We start from the raw sequence: 21,825 nt of genomic DNA on the forward strand, positions 1-21,825 counted from the left end.
GATGTGCCTCCGCAGTAAAGCGAGGAGTGACATTTCTGTAGGGTGGGATTTTACGCGCATGCCTGATGCTGTTGCGCACGGGAGGTAGTAGGCTACACGATGCATTTCACATTAGTTGAAGTTGAGAAGGGTACAGTACTGTATCGGATCTTGACTCGTCATAATTTGTAGTCAACTTTTCTGCCGGAGAAAAGCTGCAAGCTACAGGTTGGTGACTGAAACAAAGGAACTTCATTTGGCAAGGAGCTGTAAATTGGGGGTATGATATTTTACAATCATTTGTATGAGTTTTATAACGAATAATAACACAATTATGAGAGCCAATATGATCAATATTAGATTTAAAACGAGATTAAGTGAATAGTGTTGTTTATTCTTACTTTTACTAGCCTACATTTTAGTCAGTGAAGCACCTGGATAATACAGTTGGTGATGCGAATCGACTCACCTGGCGAATCGTCCGTCGTTAGACCCTTCAGTTCTAGCCTACTGACTATTTTATCTGATAAAATATGTGTTATATGTTAACTATTGTCATACATTGGGAAAGGTATTTATGCTTATTTTTATCAAGGGAACAGAAAATTGCGTGACGTTTTAGGTCAAGATATCTGGACACTCGACGTCCACAAGACAGATCACAGCTCGAGAGATCTTTCACACGACTCACCTGTCTGTCTGTCTGTCTGTCTGTCTGTCTCAGACAGTACAGTATTCCACCTGAGAAACTCTGTGATATGTCTATCATACACACAAGATTCGACATGAAGCAGATGCTCAAACACAATGCTCTTTAGAAGGAACATTTATTGTTTTGTTTTTCATTACACAAGCCACAGTTCATTACACAAGCCACAGGCAGAGCATCGAATTTGTCTTCTCTCTCTCTCTCTCTCTCTCTCTCTCTCTCTCTCTCTCTCTCTCTCTCTTCTCTCTCTCTTTATCTCATGTTCGCTTTCTCTTTCTCTCTCCGTCCCTTCCTTAATGTTTTTCTATCTCAGCCAACAAATGGTTGTATGTCCTCTTTATCGCTCTTTAAACGTTATATATCCTGTTGCACAGATGCTTAGCATCCGTCCCTTCTCTCCTAGGGCTCTGGACTGACAGGATATATCATAGGATGTAGCCAAATTTTTCTTTAGAATGAGGAAACTAACTGAGGGATGTTGGGGGTTGGGGTTAGCTGCCTTGGACAGAGGCACACAAGTATATAATTGATACTTGAGACCATTTTGAACAGGTACAATTTATAGAGAGGAGAACAAGGAGTCCTTAGATGAGACGGGCCCTTCTGTAACGGTTGCCCCCAAGTCAATCTCTCTGTTTGAATTACATGGATTCTGACACGTTAATGTTGAATAATAACACACAGAACATATTATTTGCTCACACATTCAAACTAAGAGCTTGATTAACAGTGTCTTGATATGGTGGGGGGAAACACCAAATGGAATAGTTTCTGCATGTATTCAGCAAACTCTATATCCATGTCATCATGTGAGTTCGACACACTTTGGGTGAAATTAACATAGCTCTTTAATTATTTAAACAATCGGCTTTTTGTGAGGAGTCTTTCCCTGTGAGTAACCAGCAGAAATGTGGTGGCAGCCAGAAAGAACTGCTTCATTATTTTTTAGAAAAGGAGGAATTTGCCGTTTTTAGAACAGAGGGAGGGTGGAAGAAAAATGCATTTGTTTGTTATTTTCAATCCCAACATTGGATTTACCACATGATTCTGCCACGTTCTGACCACAGTCTCATTCTTCTGACATTCTTCTCATTGGGGAAGGTTGGGTCTGTGTACAATCATTGGAGCAGAGCCAAACGGTTTCCAGGACTTCTGGAGATGGACAAGTCTTTCCCAGACTGGGAATGCATCCCAAATGGCACCTTATTCCCTATATAGAGCACTACTTTTGGAATATTATGATTTGGGACACAACCTGGTACGGGCTCAGGCCATGATTAGGGCCAATGACCCATAGGTTATAAATTATTCACTACTATTATCACACTGTTGTTTCTGTTTCCATTTCGATGTAGTTAAATGGATAAATTCATTTACTTATTTATCCATTGTCTCCAGAAACAGTGCATTCCACTCTATCTCAAATTTCCTCGAACTCCCTCTCTCCCAAAAAAATTCTGTTGGGGTCTACAACCATTTGTCTCAACAGTCCAAAACTGCTTACACATGTAGATGTTACTCAAAAACAAAGACAAATAAATCTTACAGCAGCAATGAAACAAAGGCAACAGGCTGTAGGGTTGCCGTGGGCTCTGGGAAAATAAACACAGTTGATACCATTAACACCCGGGGCCTGGGGTTGGATGGATGCTCGCTCCACTGGCTACCGGCATCTGATGCTGGGAAAATATGTTTACGTGCATATTTGTTTTGGATAATGACTGACTGCTGATTGTGCACATCAAGCCAACTTTATTTATTTATTCTTTGGTCAAATTCCCACTGCAAAATAATCCAAATGAAACAGACTGTTGCCAAAAGCAACTTTGCTCCAGAAGAGGATGCTAGTGACGTCTCTTGCCTTCTTATCTCCATGACTACCTTTGAATAGAAAGAGGAGATTATATCTATTCCCCCTTTCAATTGATTTTCTTCAGATTATCTTCTAATTTAAAGCACTTATTTTTTGTTATCTTTACTAGACTGAGTTCTGCACCAGGTCATACTCAGGCCTTTCCTTTCCTTTGTTCATGAACATAGCATAGGTCTACCACACAGAGCGAAGAAGGCATTGGCACAGTGACGTCTTTTTATTTGTTGTCGGATTTGGCCTTTTGTTTTAGTACACACCAGAGGTGGTGAGGGAAGGACATAGCTCTAAGAAGGCTTTCAGCTGCAGCTTGCATTGTTCTCTACGGGGTATAAACAGACAGCTGGGGGCCCAAAGCTAAACACAGCCAAGCACGTACCCTCTCATTAATTACGCTTTTATTGTTCCTCAAAGGGCAGGTGAAAGATTACAGGCTCAGTATTTCTGTTTTAATGTCAGCAAGGGATATTTTAATTACTACCCTACGAGCAAGTGGAGACATTAATCAGTCCGTGCTTGTAATTAAATTCAGATAAGAATGAAGATTAGGTAAAGTCTTCACTTGTCTTGAGTTGATAGTATCATCATTGCCCAGTGTGTGTTTCCCAGTGCAATTTTGTCTGTTTTCAACACATTGATTGAAGTGACCTCAGAAGGACATTGGTAAAGGAATGTTGGGCATGGTCGATGTTCAAGTATCCAAAACGAGGTGTTTTGCGTTTGGAATGTTGAAACAGACAGAAATTGCATATCAACTTGATGAGAGCTAACTCTGTTCATTTTGGTTTGTGTGTGCGTGCAGGCAGCTAACAGTGCCTTGTGATCCGGCAGGAAGTCAGTCACTTCACATTGGGTCTCTTTGTACTGGGATAAAAGAGAGAGGGAGCAGTCATCCGACCGATGGCTGTAAGGGACAAGCCTTTCCTTTTTTTCTGGAACATTTTACTTCACCATCCATGCTATAGCTACAGGAGCTTTACATGTGTTTATAGCAACGTTCAGCCCATCAATATCCTTCTCTGTGAGAGCTATGTTGTGTGACCCAAAAATGTCAGACAAAATGTTAACTGTTCTGGGCAGGAACATTATTAAACATAGGCTAATCCGGTTTCATGGAAAATAAATATTCAAGTATAAAGTGGGGTAACTATTAAATGACTGCTGACTGTGTGATCACGCTCTCCGTTGCCGATGTGAGTAAAACCTTTAAACAGGTTAACATTCACAAGGCCGCAGGGCCAGACGGCTTACCAGGACGTGTACGCAGAGCATGCGCTTATCAACTGGCAAGTGTCTTCACTGACATTTTCAACCTCTCCCTGACCCAGTTTGTAATACCTACATGTTTCAAGCAGACCAACATAGTTCCTATGCCTAAGAAAGACAAGGTAACCTTTCTAAATTACTATCGCCCCTTAGCACTCACATCTGTAGCCATGAAATGCTTTGAAAGGATGGTCATGGCTCACATCAACACCATCCTCCCAGACACCCTGGACCCACTCCAATTCACATACCGCCCCAACAGATCCACAGATGACGCAATCTCTATTGCACTCCACATTGCCCTCTCCCACCTGGACAAGAGGAACACCTGTGTGAGAATGCTGTTAATTGAATACAGCTCAGCATTCAACACCATAGTGCCTTCCAATCTCATCACTAAGCTAAGGACCCTGAGATTGAACACCCCCCTCTGCAACTGGATCCTGGACTTCCTGACGGGCCGCCCCCAGGTGGTGATGATAGGTAACAACACATCCGCCATGCTGACCCTCAACACAGGGGCCCCTCAGGGGTGCGTGCTTAGTCCCCTCCTGTACTCCCTGTTCACCCACAACTGCGTGGCCGTGCACGACTCCAACACCATCATTAAGTTTGCTGACGACATGACGGTGGTAGGCCTGATCACCGACGACGATGAGACAGCCTATAGGGAGGAGGTAAGAGACCTGGTAGTGTGGTGCCAAGGCAACAACCTCTCCCTCAACGTCAGAAAGACAAAGGAGCTGACCATGGACTATGGGAAACGGAGGGCCGAGCATGCCCCCATCCACATCGACGGGGCTGTAATGGAGTGGGTCGAGAGCTTCAAGTACCTTGGTGTCCACATCACTAAGGATCTATCATGGTCCACACACACCAACACAGTCGTGAAGAGGGCACGACAACGCTTCTTCCCCCTCAGGAGGCTGAAAAGATTTGGCATGAGCCCTCAGATCCTCAAAAGGTTCTATAGCTGCACCATTGAGAGCATCTTGACTGGCTGCATCAGGTAGTGCGTACGGCCCAGTACATCACTGGGTCCGAGCTCCCTGCCATCCAGGCAGTGTCAGAGGAAGGCCCTATAAATGGTCAGAGACTCCAGCCACCCAAGTCATAGACTGTTCTCTCTGCTACCGCACGGCAAGCAGTACCAATGCACCAAGTCTGGAACCAACAGGACCCTGAACAGCTTCTACCACCAAGCCATAAGACTTCTAAATAGTTAACCAAATAGCTACCCGGACTATCTACATTAACCCGTTTTCCGCTAACTCTTTTTGACTCATCACATATACTGCTACTGTTTGTTATCTATCCTGTTGTCTAGTCATTTTATACACTGCTCAAAAAAATAAAGGGAACACTAAAATAACACATCCTAGATCTGAATGAATGATATAATCTTATTAAATACTTTTTTCTTTACATAGTTGAATGTGCTGACAACAAAATCACACAAAAATTATCAATGGAAATCAAATGTATCAACCCATGGAGGTCTGGATTTGGAGTCACCCTCAAAATTAAAGTGGAAAACCACACTACAGGCTGATCCAACTTTGATGTAATGTCCTTAAAACAAGTCAAAATGAGGCTCAGTAGTGTGTGTGGCCTCCACGTGCCTGTATGACCTCCCTACAACGCCTGGGCATGCTCCTGATGAGGTGGCCGGATGGTCTCCTGAGGGATCTCCTCCCAGACCTGGACTAAAGCAAGTGGATGGAGCTAGACATGATGTCCCAGATGTGCTCAATTGGATTCAGGTCTGGGGAACGGGCGGGCCAGTCCATAGCATCAATGCCTTCCTCTTGCAGGAACTGCTGACACACTCCAGCCACATGAGGTCTAGCATTGTCTTGCATTAGGAGGAACCCAGGGCCAACCGCACCAGCATATGGTCTCACAAGGTGTCTGAGGATCTCATCTCGGTACCTAATGGCAGTCAGGCTACCTCTGGCGAGCACATGGAGGGCTGTGCGGCCCCCCAAAGAAATGCCACCCCACACCATGACTGACCCACCGCCAAACCGGTCATGCTGGAGGATGTTGCAGGCAGCAGAACGTTCTCCACGGCGTCTCCAGACTCTGTCCCGTCAGCACAGGGCACCAGTGGCGAATTTGCCAATCTTGGTGTTCTCTGGCAAATGCCAAACGTCCTGCACGGTGTTGGGATGTAAGCACAACCCCCACCTGTGGACGTCGGGCCCTCATACCACCCTCATGGAGTCTGTTTCTGACCGTTTGAGCAGACACATGCACATTTGTGGCCTGCTGGAGGTCATTTTGCAGGGCTCTGGCAGTGCTCCTCCTGCTCCTCCTTGCACAAAGGCGGAGGTAGCAGTCCTGCTGCTGGGTTGTTGCCCTCCTACGGCCTCCTCCACGTCTCCTGATGTACTGGCCTGTCTCCTGGTAGTGCCTCCATGCTCTGGACACTACGCTGACAGACACAGCAAACCTTCTTGCCACAGCTCGCATTGATGTGCCATCCTGGATGAGCTGCACTACCTGAGCCACTTGTGTGGGTTGTAGACTCCGTCTCATGCTACCACTAGAGTGAAAGCACCGCCAGCATTCAAAAGTGACCAAAACATCAGCCAGGAAGCATAGGAACTGAGAAGTGATCTGTGGTCACCACTTGCAAAACCAGTCCTTTATTGGGGGTGTCTTGCTAATTGCCTATAATTTCCACCTGTTGTCTATTCCATTTGCACAACAGCATGAGACATTTATTGTCAATCAATGTTGCTTCCTAAGTGGACAGTTTGATTTCACAGAAGTGTGATTGACTTGGAGTTACATTGTGTTGTTTAAGTGTTCCCTTTATTTTTTTTAGCAGTGTATATACTGTACATATCTACCTCATTTACCTCATACCCCTGCACACAGTGTATATAGCCAAGTTATTGTTTCTCATAGTGTATTTATTATTACTTTTGTTATTACGTGTTTTACTTTTCTATTATTTTCTTTCTCTCTGCATTGTTGGGAAGGGCCCGTAAATAAGTATTTCACTGTTAGTCTACACCTGTTGTTTATGAAGCATGTGATTAATAAAATGTTTTTTCCCCCTGTTATTACTGTATATTACTGTTTCATATAATCCGTCTGGGTAGTTTTAGGGTGTTACTGTACCGGATAAAGTACTGATTAGTCATTAGTCATTTTACCATAGTCAAAAAGCCTTTCTTTAGAACATATAAGTACTGTGTCAAGAAACAGCACACACTTTTACGACCACACACTCCTGTGGAAACTCATTGGTTCACACATGATAATGAGGAATGACTGGGGGTGGGTCCCAAATGGCACCTTATTCCCTACATAGTGCACTACTTTTGACCAGATATGGGCCCTGGTCAAAAGTAGTATATGTGTAGAAAATATGGTGCCATTTGGGACACACTGCGGGAAAAACAATACTGATGGGCATGGAGTCTACAAGGTGTCGAAAGCGATCCCAAGGGATGCTGGCACATGTTGAATCCGATGCTTCCCACAGTTGTGTCAAGTTGGCTGGATGCTCATTGGGAGGTGGACCATTTTGATACACACGGGAAACTGTTTAGCGTGAAAACCCCAGCAGCATTGCAGTTCTTGACACTCAAACTGGTGCGCCTGGCACCTACTACCATACCCCGTTCAAAGGTACTTAAATATACTGTCTGAATGGCACACATACACAATCCATGTCTCAATTGTCTCGAGGCTTAAAAATCCTTCTTTAACCTGTCTTCTCCCCTTCATCTACACTGATTGAAGTGGTTTAACAGGTGACATCAATAAGGGATCATAGCTTTCACCTGGTCAGTCTGTCATTGAAAGAGCAGGTGTTCCTAATGTTTTGTACACTCAGTGTATATTCAGTCAATAAAAATTGAAATCATAATATCAACTGGTTATATTATATTGTGGAACACATTCACCCCATGCTTCCTGAAGCACCTCCCACAAGTTGGATTGGCTTGATGGGCACTTCTTAAGTACCATACGGTCAAGCTGCTCCCACAACAGCTCAATAGGGTTGAGATCCGGTGACTGTGCTGGCCACTCCATTATAGACAGAATAACAGCTGACTGCTTCTTCCCTAAATAGTTATTGCATAGTTTGGAGCTGTGCTTTGGGTCATTGTCCTGTTGTAGGAGGAAATTGGCTCCAATCAAGCGCTGTCCACAGGGTATGGCATGGCATTGCAAAATGGAGTGATAGCCTTCCTTCTTTAAGATCCCTTTTACCCTGTACAAATTTCCCACTTTACCACCACCAAAGCACCCCCAGACCATCACATTGCCTCCACCATGCTTGACAGATGGCATCAAGCACTCCTCCAGCATCTTTTCATTTGGTCTGCATCTTACAAATGTTCTTCTTTGTGATCCAAACACCTCAAACTTCGATTCGTCTGTCCATAACACTTTTTTCCAATCTTCCTCTGTCCAGTGTCTGTGTTCTTTTTCCCATCTTAATCTTTTCCTTTTATTGGCCAGTCTGAGATATGTCTTTTTCTTTGCAACACTGCCTAGAAGGTCAGCATCCCGGAGTCACCTCTTCACTGTTGACGTTGAGACTGGTGTTTTGCAGGTACTATTTAATGAAGCTGCCAGTTGAGGACCTGTGAGGCGTCTGTTTCTCAAACTAGACACTATAATGTTTTTGTCCTCTTGCTCAGTTGTGCACCGGGGCCTCCCACTCCGCTTTCTATTATGGTTAGAGCCAGTTTGCGCTGTTCTGTGAAGGGAGTAGTACACAGCGTTGTACGAGATCTTCAGTTTCTTGGCAATTTCTCGCATGGAATAGCCTTCATTTCTCAGAACAAGAATAGACTGACAAGTTTCAGAAGAAAGTTATTTGTTTCTGGCCATTTTGAGCCTGTAATCGAACCCACAATTGCTGATGCTCCAGATACTCAGCTAGTCTGAAGGCCAGTTTTATTGCTTCTTTAATCAACACAACAGTTTTCAGCTGTGCTAACATAATTGCAAAAGGGTTTTCTAATGATCAATTAGCCTTTTAAAATGATAAACTTTGATTAGCAAACACAACGTGCCATTGGAACACAGGAAAGATGGTTGCTGATAATGGGCCTCTGTATGCCTATGTAGATATTCCATAAAAAATCAACAGTTTCCAGCAATAATAGCCATTTACAACATTAACAATGTCTACACTGTATTTCTGATCAATTTGATGTTATTTTAATGGACAAAAAATTTGCTTTTCTTTCGAAAGAAATTACATTTCTAAGTGACCGCAAACTTTTGAACGGTAGTGTGTGAATTTAGGGTTGGATCAGAATCGCTGTTATAATCATTGGCCAGAACGGAGAATTAAGTAAAACCACAAGTCCAAATCCCTATCTCTATCAATGGCTAATTTAGGAAAGGGCCGATTCTAGCTACAGTTGAAGTCGGAAGTTTACATACACCTTAGCCAAATACATTTAAACTCAGTTTTTCACAGTTCCTGACATTTAATCCTAGTAAAAATTCCCTGTTTTAGGTCAGTTAGGATCACCACTTTATTTTAAGAATGTGAAATTTCAGAATAATAGTAGAGAGAATTATTTATTTCAGTTTTTATTTCTTTCATCACATTCCCAGTGGGTCAGAAGTTTACATACACTCAATTAGTATTTGGTAGCTTTGCTTTTAAATTGTTTAACTTGGGTTAAACGTTTCGGGTAGCCATCCACAAGCTGCCCACAATAAGTTGGGTGAATTTTGGCCCATTCCTCCTGACAGAGCTGGTGTAACTGAGTCAGGTTTGTAGGCCTCCTTGCTCACACATGCTTTTTCAGTTCTGCCCACACATTTTCTATAGGATTGAGGTCAGGGCTTTGTGATGGCCACTCCAATACCTTTACTTTGTTGTCCTTAAGCCATTTTGCCACAACTTTGGAAGTATGCTTGGGGTAATAGTCCATTTGGAAGACCCATTTGCGACCAAGCTTTAACTTCCTGACTGATGTCTTGAGATGTTGCTTCAATATATCCACATAATTTTCCTTCCTCATGATGCCATCTATTTTGTGAAGTGCACCAGTCCCTCCTGCAGCAAAGCACCCCCACAGCATGATGCTGCCACCCTCGTGCTTCACGGTTGGGATGGTGTTCTTCGGCTTGCAAGCATCCCCCTTTATCCTCCAAACATAACGATGGTCATTATGGCTAAACAGTTAAATTTTTGTTTCATCAGACCAGAGGACATTTCTCCAAAAAGTACGATCTTTGTCCCGATGTGCAGTTGCAAACCATAGTCTGGCTTTTTTATGGCGGTTTTGGAGCAGTGGCTTCTTCCTTGCTGAGCGGCCTTTCAGGTTATGTCAATATAGGACTCGTTTTACTGTGGATATAGATACTTTTGTACCTGTTTCCTCCAGTATCGTCACAAGGTCCTTTGCTGTTGTTCTGGGATTAATTTGCACTTTTCGCACCAAAGTACGTTCTTCTCTAGGAGACAGAACGCGTCTCCTTCCTGAGCGGTATGACAGCTGCGTGGTCCCATGGTGTTTATACTTGCGTACTATTGTTTGTACAGATGAACGTGGTACCTTCAGGCGTTTGGAAATTGCTCCCAAGGATGAACCAGACTTGTGGAGGTCAATTAGCCTATCAGAAGCTTCTAATGCCATGACATCAATGTCTGGAAATTTCCAAGCTGTTTAAAGGCACGGTCAACTTAGTGTATGTAAACTTCTGACCCACTGGAATTGTGAGACAGTGAATTATAAGTGAAATAATCTGTCTGTAAACAATTGTTGGACAAAGTAGATGTCCTAACCGACTTGCCAAAACTATAGTTTGTTAACAAGACATTTGTGGAGTGGTTGAAAAACGAGTTTTAATGACTCCAACCGACTTCAACTGTAGCTAGTTAGCCACCAGAGGACAACAACAATGTCAAGAATGAGGTTTGACTTGTGATGTGTTTGGTCTGAACTCTTTCTGACAAGACAGCATCAGTTAGATACGCTACACATACTGAGACAGAGGGGCGCTGTTTTGTTCGCTCAGATGCTTTCTCCGGTGAGACACATTCAGCCTCTTGTGAATGGCAGGAAATTTATGAAACACAGAGAGTCGAAAGATACACTATTTTGTATGTTTTAGTCTTTTTTGGGGGGGAAGCCTGGCATCCATGAATACACGCCACTGGTGTAGAGGGAGTGGTCAGAACGCAATTGAGTGAGCAAGACATGGGGGGGAAAGGGAATTTAATAAGAAGAACTGTTTGATGCATTGCTTGGTTTCTTTTTTGTTTTCCCCCGCAAATGCACATGTACAAATGCAACTCTAAAGTCAAAACAAATTAACGTTGTCTTCAAGACAAACATTTTACTAAATAGTTTTACAGTATTTGAAAAAATATATCTGGTTAAAGATCGAGTTTTGACGTGTACTCAAGTGCTCGATACTCATGCCCATCCCTATAAAATAATATTGTTCCTTGAGTTTTGTCGAGTTTAGTGTGACGAAAAATAGCTAGCTAGCAGCTAACTGGTCTCTCAAGTCTCGTGATTGAGCAGCCCAAGGCAGAGCCATTGCTATGGATACTCACACACGCAGACTGGGCGGCAGGTAGCTTAGTGGTTAAGAGCGTTGTGCCAGTAACCGAAAGGTCGCTGGTTCTAATCCCCGAGCCGACTAGGTGAAAAACCTGTCGATGTGCCCTTGAGCAAGGCACTTAACCCTAATTGCTCCTGTAAGTCGCTCTGGATAAGAGCGTCTGCTAAATGACCAATTTATTTATGTATGCAGCGCGAAAAGCGCAGGGAGCGAGGGACAGACAGAGACAAGCATCTAATGAATACTAACAAAGGAAGTTATCTCTGATTTCGGGCAGAGCCTTAAATTTGGCAAAAGCAATCTGGACAGGGTAGGGTAGGGCCTGAACGTCGCAGGCATGGGTAGGACTCAGGCTTAAAATTCATGCTTGTGCAGGGCTCTAATTTGAATATCAGTGGAAAGTGCAATAGGTCACCCAGCACATGTCAACAAGAACAACCACCTGATGAGTATTTTTTTTAATCCTAGGAAGAAACTGGTAATGTTATCCAAGGAAGTAGGCTACCTACACACTACTGTAGGATTGTTCCATTTCAGACAAAGGCTCCTTTCTCTTTTCTCTTGCTCCTAGGTGTCATGGGGTTTCATCATGGAACATCCTGCTTTGTAAAGCATAGGGCACACTAGACTCCTCTGCTGGGAAAATAAACACACAGTGTGCATCGCAAATGGCACCCTATTCCCTTTATAGTACACTACTTTTGATCAGAGCCCCATTGGTCCTGGTCAAAGTAGTGGACTGTATAGGGTACAGGTTACCATTTAGGAAGAACCCACGCAGACAGAGAAGCACCCTGCAGTAGAACTCACACACATGCAGTTCCAACTGGCTCCGCACTCTGAAGAAAATGTCAGGTTAGAAAGAAAGAAAACAACTTCAGAGAACCTTGAAGGGACAGAGAGCGGCCTGGTCGGTTGTTGGGCCATGTGGGAGACGAAGAGAGAGTGTGTGTTGCTGTCTGGCTCACAGTACAAAGCCTTCAGAGTCAATGACTCCGATTAATCTTTCACCAGCGTGGACAATATATCACTGAAGAATATCCATGTGTCTGCTGGGGCTGGAAGTGCGAAATTCAGAGTTATAACAGAAGTGTGCTAGGAGAGAAAAACACGTCTCCCATTGATGGATTTCTGTTTGACTTAACGTCTCACTGGGAGCAGGACGCGGAGACACAGATACATTTATGTATACTGATAAAAAATATAAACGCAGCAAGCAACAATTTCAAAGATTTTACTGAGTTACAGTTCATATAAGGAAATCATAATCTATGGATTTCAACTGACTGGGCAGGGGTGCAGCCATTGGTATAGGCCCATCCACTTGGCAGCCAGGCCCACCCACTGAGGAGCCAGGCCCAGCCAATCAGAATGAGTTTTTCCCCACAAAAGGGCTTTATTACAGACAGAAATACTCATCAGCTGCTCATTGTTGTTCAGTGAAGGATAGGTCCAATCCATCTGTGGCTCCGAAAACAATGACGCAATAGATTTAAATTATCAAAAAGAAAGGGCTTGGTTTATATTTTGATTTTGGGTCAGACATATACATTTTTATGGTTAACATTTGTATGACTTTCAAAACATAGAAAGGAATGTCATAATGCCTATACTTGTCGACACAACAGCTGGAGTACAAATAATGTATTTGCAGATGTCATACTGGGGCCTCAGAGAGCTGTGTGGGGACTATGCCCGGAAGGAAGGCCATTGTTGCATCAGTGCAGTGGTTCTAGGGATGGATGGACTAGAATAGCTAGAAGCCTAACCTCTTGAGAGACATTAGCAGGGGAAGTCAAGCTGATTTCCACCGCTCTCACAATAAACGGACATGAAACAGATATGGAGTGTGATGGACTTGTCTGTTTTGTGTTCCGTCCAAGTGTCTTTGACCTTGTAAAGTATCAAACCTCTTTAGGCTGATGCAGCCTAGCTGATGGGGGAGGAGGATATGGCTCAATGTTCCCATTACAAATGCGCTGCTGCTATGACATTTTGTGGAGGTTAGCTAAGTTTTCTGTTGCTTAATTATAAACAAAAGAGACAAATAGGGTGGATAAAACAGAAGTTGTTCTTTCGCCAGGTCTTCTGTCTTGTGTGCTTGCCATCGTGTATAAATGGTGGTAATAATGGTAAATAAAGTCTGAGGCTAGTCATTTGAATGGCACGTACACCCCACTGCTGAGCCGACTCATTAATGGACCAGATGCGAATAACTTGTGGGTTCCAGTACATTTAACTCAATACCTGTAAAAAAACAACCGCAACTGTAGGATGGAATTCCTTTCATGAGCAATGGTTGATTCAACCCCCCCTGTTTTATATCAAGCCAACCCTGTGTGTGCAAAATGCATTTCCAAGAAATGAGGTCTGCTTGGTTCGGAACTCCACGTGAGCGTGCCAAATGGCCCTTTGGGTCCTGGTCAAAAGTAGTGCATTATACAGGTATAGGGAATAGGGTGCCATTTGGGATGCAGCCCAGTTCCTGGGTTCAATCACTACTAGGACATGGAGCCTGTGAGGCTGTGACTTCAGCTCTGTCTGCTGAGTGGGAGCTGCTAAACCCTTCACCCCCAGGGCTTTCCCTTCCCTTTAAAACCCACCGCCTGAAGCTCAGCTGCACATCACTGAACCCGCAACCCTTCTCCTCGCTTTTTGACATTCTGAAAGCATTTCAAGGGTGTTCTTTGCCTCAAAAAGAGGGAAAATATTATAAACAAAATGGCTTCCAAGATAAACATTTGTGTCTGCCTTTAGAGTCTCTGTCAATGCCATGTTCCTGACAATGTTTTCTTGAGCCTGTGTTAGCTAAACTTGAGACCTTTCTCCACTCATGTAATTCCAACCTTTATCCCCCCACTTCCCAGTTTTTGCTACTCTACACCATGGTTGCTTCCCAAATGGCACCCTATTCCCTATATAGCGCACTACTTTTGATCAGGGCCCATATGGTTCTGGTCAAAAGTAGTGCACTATGTAGGAACTAGGGTGCCATTTGGGACACATCCCATTTGTACCCCGTTGGACCCTGTTTGCCCTTCCCATTCTATAGGAAAAGCTACAGACGCAATCCCATACTCTGTTTCCCTTTCGCTACTGGGGTACATGTATCTGACATGGTGTCACATACTCTCGCAGCTCCCTACAGACTTAAGAAATAGCCTGGAGGGTGTTCTGATTGTCTCAGTATAGTAGAGCTGTCAGGCGTATTTCCACCACGTCCTTCCTATTCACCATATGAGATGTCAATCACCTGATTAGAACATGTAGTCAGGAATGTTTCCCAGGGTGAATCAGGGGCTTTGGCAGCCTGAGTGCCAGATCTGTTTCTGTTCTCTTGCCAACTTCTTATGGAATTGTAATGCAAAACCTTGTTTGGCTTGACAATAAAAATGGAGTAGTCAAAAGCACAAACAGATCTGGGACCAGGCTAGGGCCTTGGAGGTCCATGGTGTCTAAACAGCATTAAGTTAAGCTGATCTGTTAGTATGCCGCTGACAGAGTGTGTTAGGGTAGTGTGTGCAATATGTATTATGTATTTGGTTGTACGAGACGTGTACAACATGTATGACATGGGTAACGTGCAATGTATGTATTATGTTGAGTGTGTTTTGTACAGTGTCTATTTTGTATACAGCAGTAGACAATTTCCCCCTCTGGGGCATTAAAGGTCATCCTATCCTACTGTTGACTGGTTGCCTTGGATACTTACTTCTAGGCAAATACATTTTAGTTTTTATTTTATTTGCATGGGAATCTCTCTCCTCTCTCCCTCTCTCCTCTCTCCCTCTCTCTCTCTCTCTCTCTCTCTCTCTCACTCCCCTCACTGCCCCCCCCCCCCCCCCCCTCTTCCCTCACACGTTCACAGCGCTGTCCTCATTCCTCTCCTCCTTTGCTCAGCAAGCGTTCACTCACTGTGGTTGTGATATTTCCTTTCAGGAGGTGAATCGGGGATAAGACAACATGAGTGACCGTTTTGACTGTGGCGAGTGCAAGGAGTCCCTGTACGGACGCAAATACATCCAAGTGGAGGACGTTCCCCACTGTATCCCCTGCTATGACCGCCTGTATGCCAACACATGTCAGGAGTGTAAGGAGCTCATCGCACACAATGCACGGGTAAGCATAAACGGTATGATCTAGGTGTGTGTGTGAATGTGTTTAGCATATGTTGTGTGTGTGTGAATGTGTCTACATGTGGCAAGTGGTTGTTTTCTGTCTACAGTTGTTTGAATGTGTGGTCACTTCTGAAGTAGAGTGTGTGCGTATGTGTGCATTTGTCCTTGTCCATGTGTTCGATTATAATGGCTTCTAAAGAGCTGGAGTTCTTGGAAAACACAACTTTCCTGCTCTTTTGGCAAATACCAAGACATCTGCAAATCCCCTTTGAGCTGCTCCAGGCAGACATTAAGGCCTTTTGGTTAGAGTCAAATGAAAACACAGGGCTGAAGGGAACACCCTTAGACGCCACGGGGCACGGGTGACCTCTGAGTTATGGACTCTCTCAGAGGGACTGGCAGTAAATAAATCTCCTGTTAGCTTTGGCCCTCCTCCTCCTCCTCCTCCTCCTCCTCCACACAGTACTTACCGCACTCATCCCTCTCTGTCCAATTCCCCTTTACTAACACTGTGAAAACCCACCAACGGGTCAAATCAAATGGATTATTATTGTTTTCACCCCGAACATAATGCGAGACATTAATCATGCAATGTGTGTTAGCCGTGTTTGCTTGCACTACAGTTGATCTGGAACATACTGTAAGCGGTGGATTATTTAAAACATCTCTTTGTGGACACTGTTTCAATATTTACTCAAATGGTTTATATTGAAGTTAGAGTTATGCAGTAAAACCTCCTTGTTAACAGATCTAATCTAGCTCATTGTCATATAAACATAAATGTGAACCAGAGGAGGCTGGTGGGTGGAGATATAGATGGACGGGCTCATTGTAATGGCTGGAATGGAAAGGAAAGGTATCAAACACATCAAACCATTCCAGCTATTACAATGAGCCTGTCCTCCGATATCTCTGCCCACCAGCTACCACTAATGTGAATGGTCTTTCAATCCGAATATTTCGGACTCTGACCTGCCTTGCCTGGGTCCATCCCTCTTACTCCTCCTCCTCCTCTCCCTCTCCAGGAGCTGTTCTATGAGGACAGACACTACCACCAACACTGTTTCCGTTGTTTCCGCTGTGACCGCTCCCTGGCGGACGAGCCCTTCACCAGCCAGGAGGAGGCGCTGCTGTGCAATGATTGCTATTGCAATGAGTTCTCCTCCAAGTGCGTGGCCTGCGACAAGACCGTCATGCCAGGTACCCAAAGCTGATACTGTTTCCCTTGAGTAGGGAGAGGTACCCTCAAGCAGAACATCGAAACTCTCAGAAACGTGCGGGGATACATGACAACATTACATTTTACATTTTAGTCATTTAGCAGATGTTCTTATCCAGAGCGACTTACAGTTAGTGAGTGCATACATTTTTTCATACTGGCCCCCCGTGGGAAACAAACCCACAACCCTGGCGTTGCAAGCGCCATGCTCTACCAACTGAGCCACACGGGGCCATACATAACACAACACCAGTGGAGGCTGCTGAGGGGAATGGAGCAAGTGGAATGGCATCAAACCATGTGTTTGCTGTATTTGATACCATTCCACCTATTCCGCTCCGTTGCCTCAGTCAGTGTCACTAAAGTGTAGAGGTAGGGGTTCTCACACCCAGGCGTGGACAGCATAGGCTGTGTCCCAAATGGCACCCTATTCCCTGGGTATAGTGCACTACCTTCAGGGCCCTGGTCAAAAGTAGTGCACTACATAGGGAATAGTTTGCCATTTGGGATGCAGCCATGAAAAGGCTAATGTGTTTTTGTTGTTGAGCAGCTAGGGTGTGACAGTGCTTAGATGGGACAGTGCTCGCTCGGCTGAAAGTGCCTCTCAGTTGAATTCTGGCCCCAGGTTCTTTGTGACGGCATGGCAGTGTTACGCCACCAGCAGGGGTGGGTGTCGGATGACTGCAAATTACACAGGATTAAATCTGGACAGGGTGGGGTGTTAGGTTTCTGTGGCAGTTAAACGCTACACTGCGCCCTCGCCCCTTTAAAAAATGCAGCCGGTTACACGTTCAACTGGCCGACCTCCGCATTTTTCAGGTCCCAAAGCTCGTAAAACAAGGGCAATGATTAAGAGGTCTGGTGTTCATTTTCATAGGCATGGCTCGCTTTCTTTTATTTTGGCTACTTTTATTACCTACTTGGAGGAAGTGTGTATTTGTGGAAGACTAAACTGCATACGCTTAAAGTCAGAAGTTCCAAGAACAGTCATCCATAAACCATCATTCTGAAATACCTCCTTACATAAAGCCATTTGGCCCTGACTTGCTGTAACACCACACAGGCATTCTTGATGGCAAAATCCTGTAATATTATTTATACTTTATGAGTTGACTGGGAGGTATATTGAGTCTGTGTACAAATAGGTACAGTTATTACTGAATCATCCTGTTTTGGCTATAGCAGTAGTGTGAGCACTTGGAGATTACGCAATGCTGAGGGTTGACATTGTAACCCAGAACTCAAGTGGCTGACATGGCACACAAACCTGTAATTGTGATGACTACTCAGATGATGACTCTTGCAGACAGACTGATTTATACCAAAACTGTCTGTCTCCTTCTCTATGTCTCTCTGTCTCTATGTCTCTATGTCTCTCTGTCTCTCTGTCTCTCTGTCTCTATGTCTCTATGTCTCTCTGTCTCTCTGTCTCTCTGTCTCTCTGTCTCTATGTCTCTATGTCTCTCTGTCTCTGTCTCTGTCTCTGTCTCTATGTCTCTATGTCTCTATGTCTCTATGTCTCTGTCTCTGTCTCTGTCTCTGTCTCTGTCTCTGTCTCTCTCTCTCTCTCTCTCTCTCTCTCTCTCTCTCTCTCTCTCTCTCTCTCTCTCTCTCTCTCTCTCTCTCTGTCTCTGTCTCTTCTCTCTCTCTCTCTCTCTCTCTCTCTCTCTCTCTCTCTCTCTCTCTCTCTCTCTCTCTCTCTCTCTCTCTCTCTCTCTCTCTCTCTCTCTCTCTCTCTCTCTCTCTCTCTCTCTCTCTCTCTCTCTCTCTCTCTCTCTCTCTCTCTCTCTTTCTCTCTCCCCCCTCCCTCTGGCAGGCTCAAAGAAGTTGGAGTATGAGGGCTCTGCATGGCACGAGAACTGCTTTGTGTGCCATGGCTGTGAGAAGCCCATCGGTGCCCAGTCCTTCATCCCAGACAAAGACCACTACTACTGTGTACCGTGCTACGAGGGCAGGTTCGCACCGCAATGCAGCCACTGCAAAAAGGTGAACCAGGGTCTCCTCAAATCAACTGCTATCCTTCATCATCCTCTCCCTGTCACTGTTATTGACATGTTCACAGTAGTAGATAGGTTCCTTGTGAAAAACACTTGCTAGATCAAGTGGGTGGTTGATGGGCATGTCTCCTCCGTAGGCGCTGGCGACAGGGGGTGTGAGCTACAAGGATGAGACGTGGCACAAAGAGTGTTTCGTGTGCACGGGATGCAAGATCCCACTGGCCGGCCAGCCCTTCACCTCCCAGGGAGACACGCCCTACTGCGTCAAGTGCTTCAGCAGCATCTACGCACAGAAGTGTGCCTCCTGTAACTCGCCCATCACAGGTTAGTACATTCTCCATTTGACTCGATAATATGGGTTGATTTGAAACACTGTCTGTGTCCCAAATTGCACTTTATATTGCACTACTTTTGTCCAGGGCCCATAGAGCTCTGTTCAAAATGAGTGCACCATAGAGGTAATAGAGTGCCATTTGGGACGCACACAATGTCTTCCCCATTATACCACTTTGTACCATCTCAGCCTAATGCCAGAGCACAGACATACTGTAAATATACTAGTAAAGCCTGCGGCTATGTTTAGAATGCCAATGTTTCAATTAAACACAGGGACCTCAGAGAACTGACAGATCCTCAGCAGGGCTATTATTGTAGCCAACCATAGAATAACCCACAGAACTTAATGTTCAGAATGTAATTTTTTTTTGTGTTGTGTAATGTCTCTCTTATGGCCCACCTGTCAATCCAGGTGAGAGTCAAAGGTCTCTCTGCAGACGTAGACCATGTCCCAAATGGCACCCTATTCACTTTATAGTGCACTACCTTTGACCAGGGCCTATAGGGCTATATAGGAAATAGGGTGCCATTTGAGACGTAACCGTATTCTGTTATAGATGCTAACGAGTGTGTTTTATTTCCCTCCAGGGTTTGGCGAGGGGAAGTATATTTCTTTCCAGGATCGTCAATGGCACCAGCCCTGCTTCAAGTGCTCCCGCTGCTCCGTCTCTCTGGTTGGGGCCGGCTTCTTCCCCGACCGAGACCAGATCCTGTGTGGAGACTGCAACAACGACCAAGAAGACCAATGAGAATCACTGTCTTCGTCCTTCAACTGCACCTGACCAATCACAAATGTACAGTAATAGCTATCAAGTTAGTAACACAGTAGTGTCCACTTCCAGGTTTGTTAACATATACAGTACAGTACAGATGCATCTAAACCTCAACATATTAAAGCAAACACTACATTTTATACTACATCACCTTAAATATATTTATATAAATATATATATATCTTTTTTTAAATCAGTGTTGCATGTATTCTATGTTGTTAACCTGCCTTTACAACATAAAGCACATTGAAATGTATGTTTAAAGCCAGCAAATAACACAAGTATGATGTGGCTAAAGCTTTTCCTCTTGTAATTTTGTAATATATTTTTGCACATCAACAAATACATTAAATATATTTTTTTCCTAAAGTTTCGTACATATTAATGCACCTGACCTGAGCTCTACTGAAATATGGTGTTAATGATGCACATACAGTGTGAACAAAATATTTTAAGTGCCTTAACAGCTGTATTTGTTTGCAGCTATATCAAAAATTATTAAAATGTTGTCAGAGCTCAGCTTGTCAATTATATTAATTATCTTTCTTTTTTACTATCGCCTTTGTATTCTTTTATATAAACCAAAATGGCCTTTCTTGCCTTGTTTCTGTATGCTGTATTGTAACTATTGTGTAGTGTTACAACTCTAAAGCAATAAAGCGTAATTTATTTACTGTAATAATAACACAACTGGATCAGAATACTGTATTTGTTAAGATTAATATATTGTATTTCTCAAAATGGGCCAAAAGAAACCCTTCATAAGGCTTCTTTGCGGTGTGTATTGTCTTCTGATGAGAACAGCCTTCAGACTTCTGCGTACATTGCACATTACTTTCCTTATTTAACCCCTGGTGTGAACAGATTGAATCATTTTTACGTTGGTTGTGCCAGTGTGGTGGTGCCCAGTGGCCACTCCCTGGAATTCAGTGAAGATTCAGGCAGACCAACACAAAACGCATTGTAGCGGAGGACAAAGGTACAAACTGTCCCCAAAAGGCTGATTGAATCTTTATTCAGAGTGGAATGTAGTTTTCCTCAAACTGCTCAATGACTTGCTGAAGCCACTTTTTGATAATGGTCTGTAAAAGGCTTTACACAGTCTACGCAACGGATCCGACAGAGGTTCGTTTGCGTAGCTCTCTACATAGTTCTACATACTGTTGTGCTGTGGAGAGCCCTTTAAGCATGGCACTATGAAAAAAATCCCATTCCCTCCATATGTACCTCACAAGACTACACAGAGAACAAAAAGTAGCTGGCCTTTTAAACCAAGTTGTTTCTACAGTTAAAAACAGATATGTTGGGTCACGTGAGGTCGAAAGCAAGACACAAGACTGTTCACACATTAATACAGGATTGACAGCCCTATGTGTGTAGTAAGTTGAACTGAAGTTCACAGGAAGTGAGGGGCTATAACCTCTGAAGTCACAAGTGCATGTGCTTGAGGATCCACCCCTCTGAGACCAGCAGACCGGTGTCAACACCCAGGTCAATGCAGTGTGTATGCATCAGTCAAAAATGGGGCTGATAACAAAGACTTACATATGCATGATTCCCATCTACATGAATTCCAGGAACTTACTTATAGATAATAGTAATAGATTAAAATGCATCTCTTGTTCAAACCAGTACATGTGTTTTGTGTCCATGCATTTGACCCATGTTGAAGAGCACACATTTTAAATACCAACTGTGACACAAGCTTGATTCTCATCTCATCAAAAGCCTATCAGATGAGATCAACAATCTATTAAAAAAATAAAAAAATCAAGGGCAATGTTGTTGTGCATTTTTGAGTATTTTTTCCCATGACTTCTCCTGGAATATGGCTGACCCTGTTTGCGGAGATGTAAAAAAGTGGCCTTGTTTGGTCCCACGAGGACTATCAGCCAGGGTTGTGGCCACAACACCCAATGAGATATGTGCATCATAGACTAGTCGATCTGGGGCTTTATCCCCATAGGGCTCTGGTCAAAAGGAGTGCACTATATA

At 43.9% G+C, this 21,825-nt stretch overlaps 1 protein-coding gene across 1 annotated transcript; it reads left to right on the top strand.

The window, feature by feature from the left end:
* The first annotated feature begins 116 nt into the window (after positions 1-116).
* On the top strand, positions 117-20,121 carry LOC311133036 (four and a half LIM domains protein 3-like). Its single transcript, XM_084166456.1, has 6 exons — positions 117-259; positions 15,327-15,506; positions 16,531-16,705; positions 18,541-18,710; positions 18,859-19,045; positions 19,646-20,121. The coding sequence occupies exons 2-6, from the start codon at positions 15,351-15,353 to the stop codon at positions 19,804-19,806; spliced, it is 849 nt and encodes a 282-aa protein (XP_084022582.1). The 5' UTR covers positions 117-259; positions 15,327-15,350; the 3' UTR covers positions 19,807-20,121.
* The last annotated feature ends 1,704 nt before the right edge of the window (positions 20,122-21,825 follow it).

This window comes from Coregonus lavaretus (assembly GCF_964263955.1).
Source record: "Coregonus lavaretus genome assembly, chromosome: 7".
Taxonomy (NCBI): Eukaryota; Metazoa; Chordata; class Actinopteri; order Salmoniformes; family Salmonidae; genus Coregonus; species Coregonus lavaretus.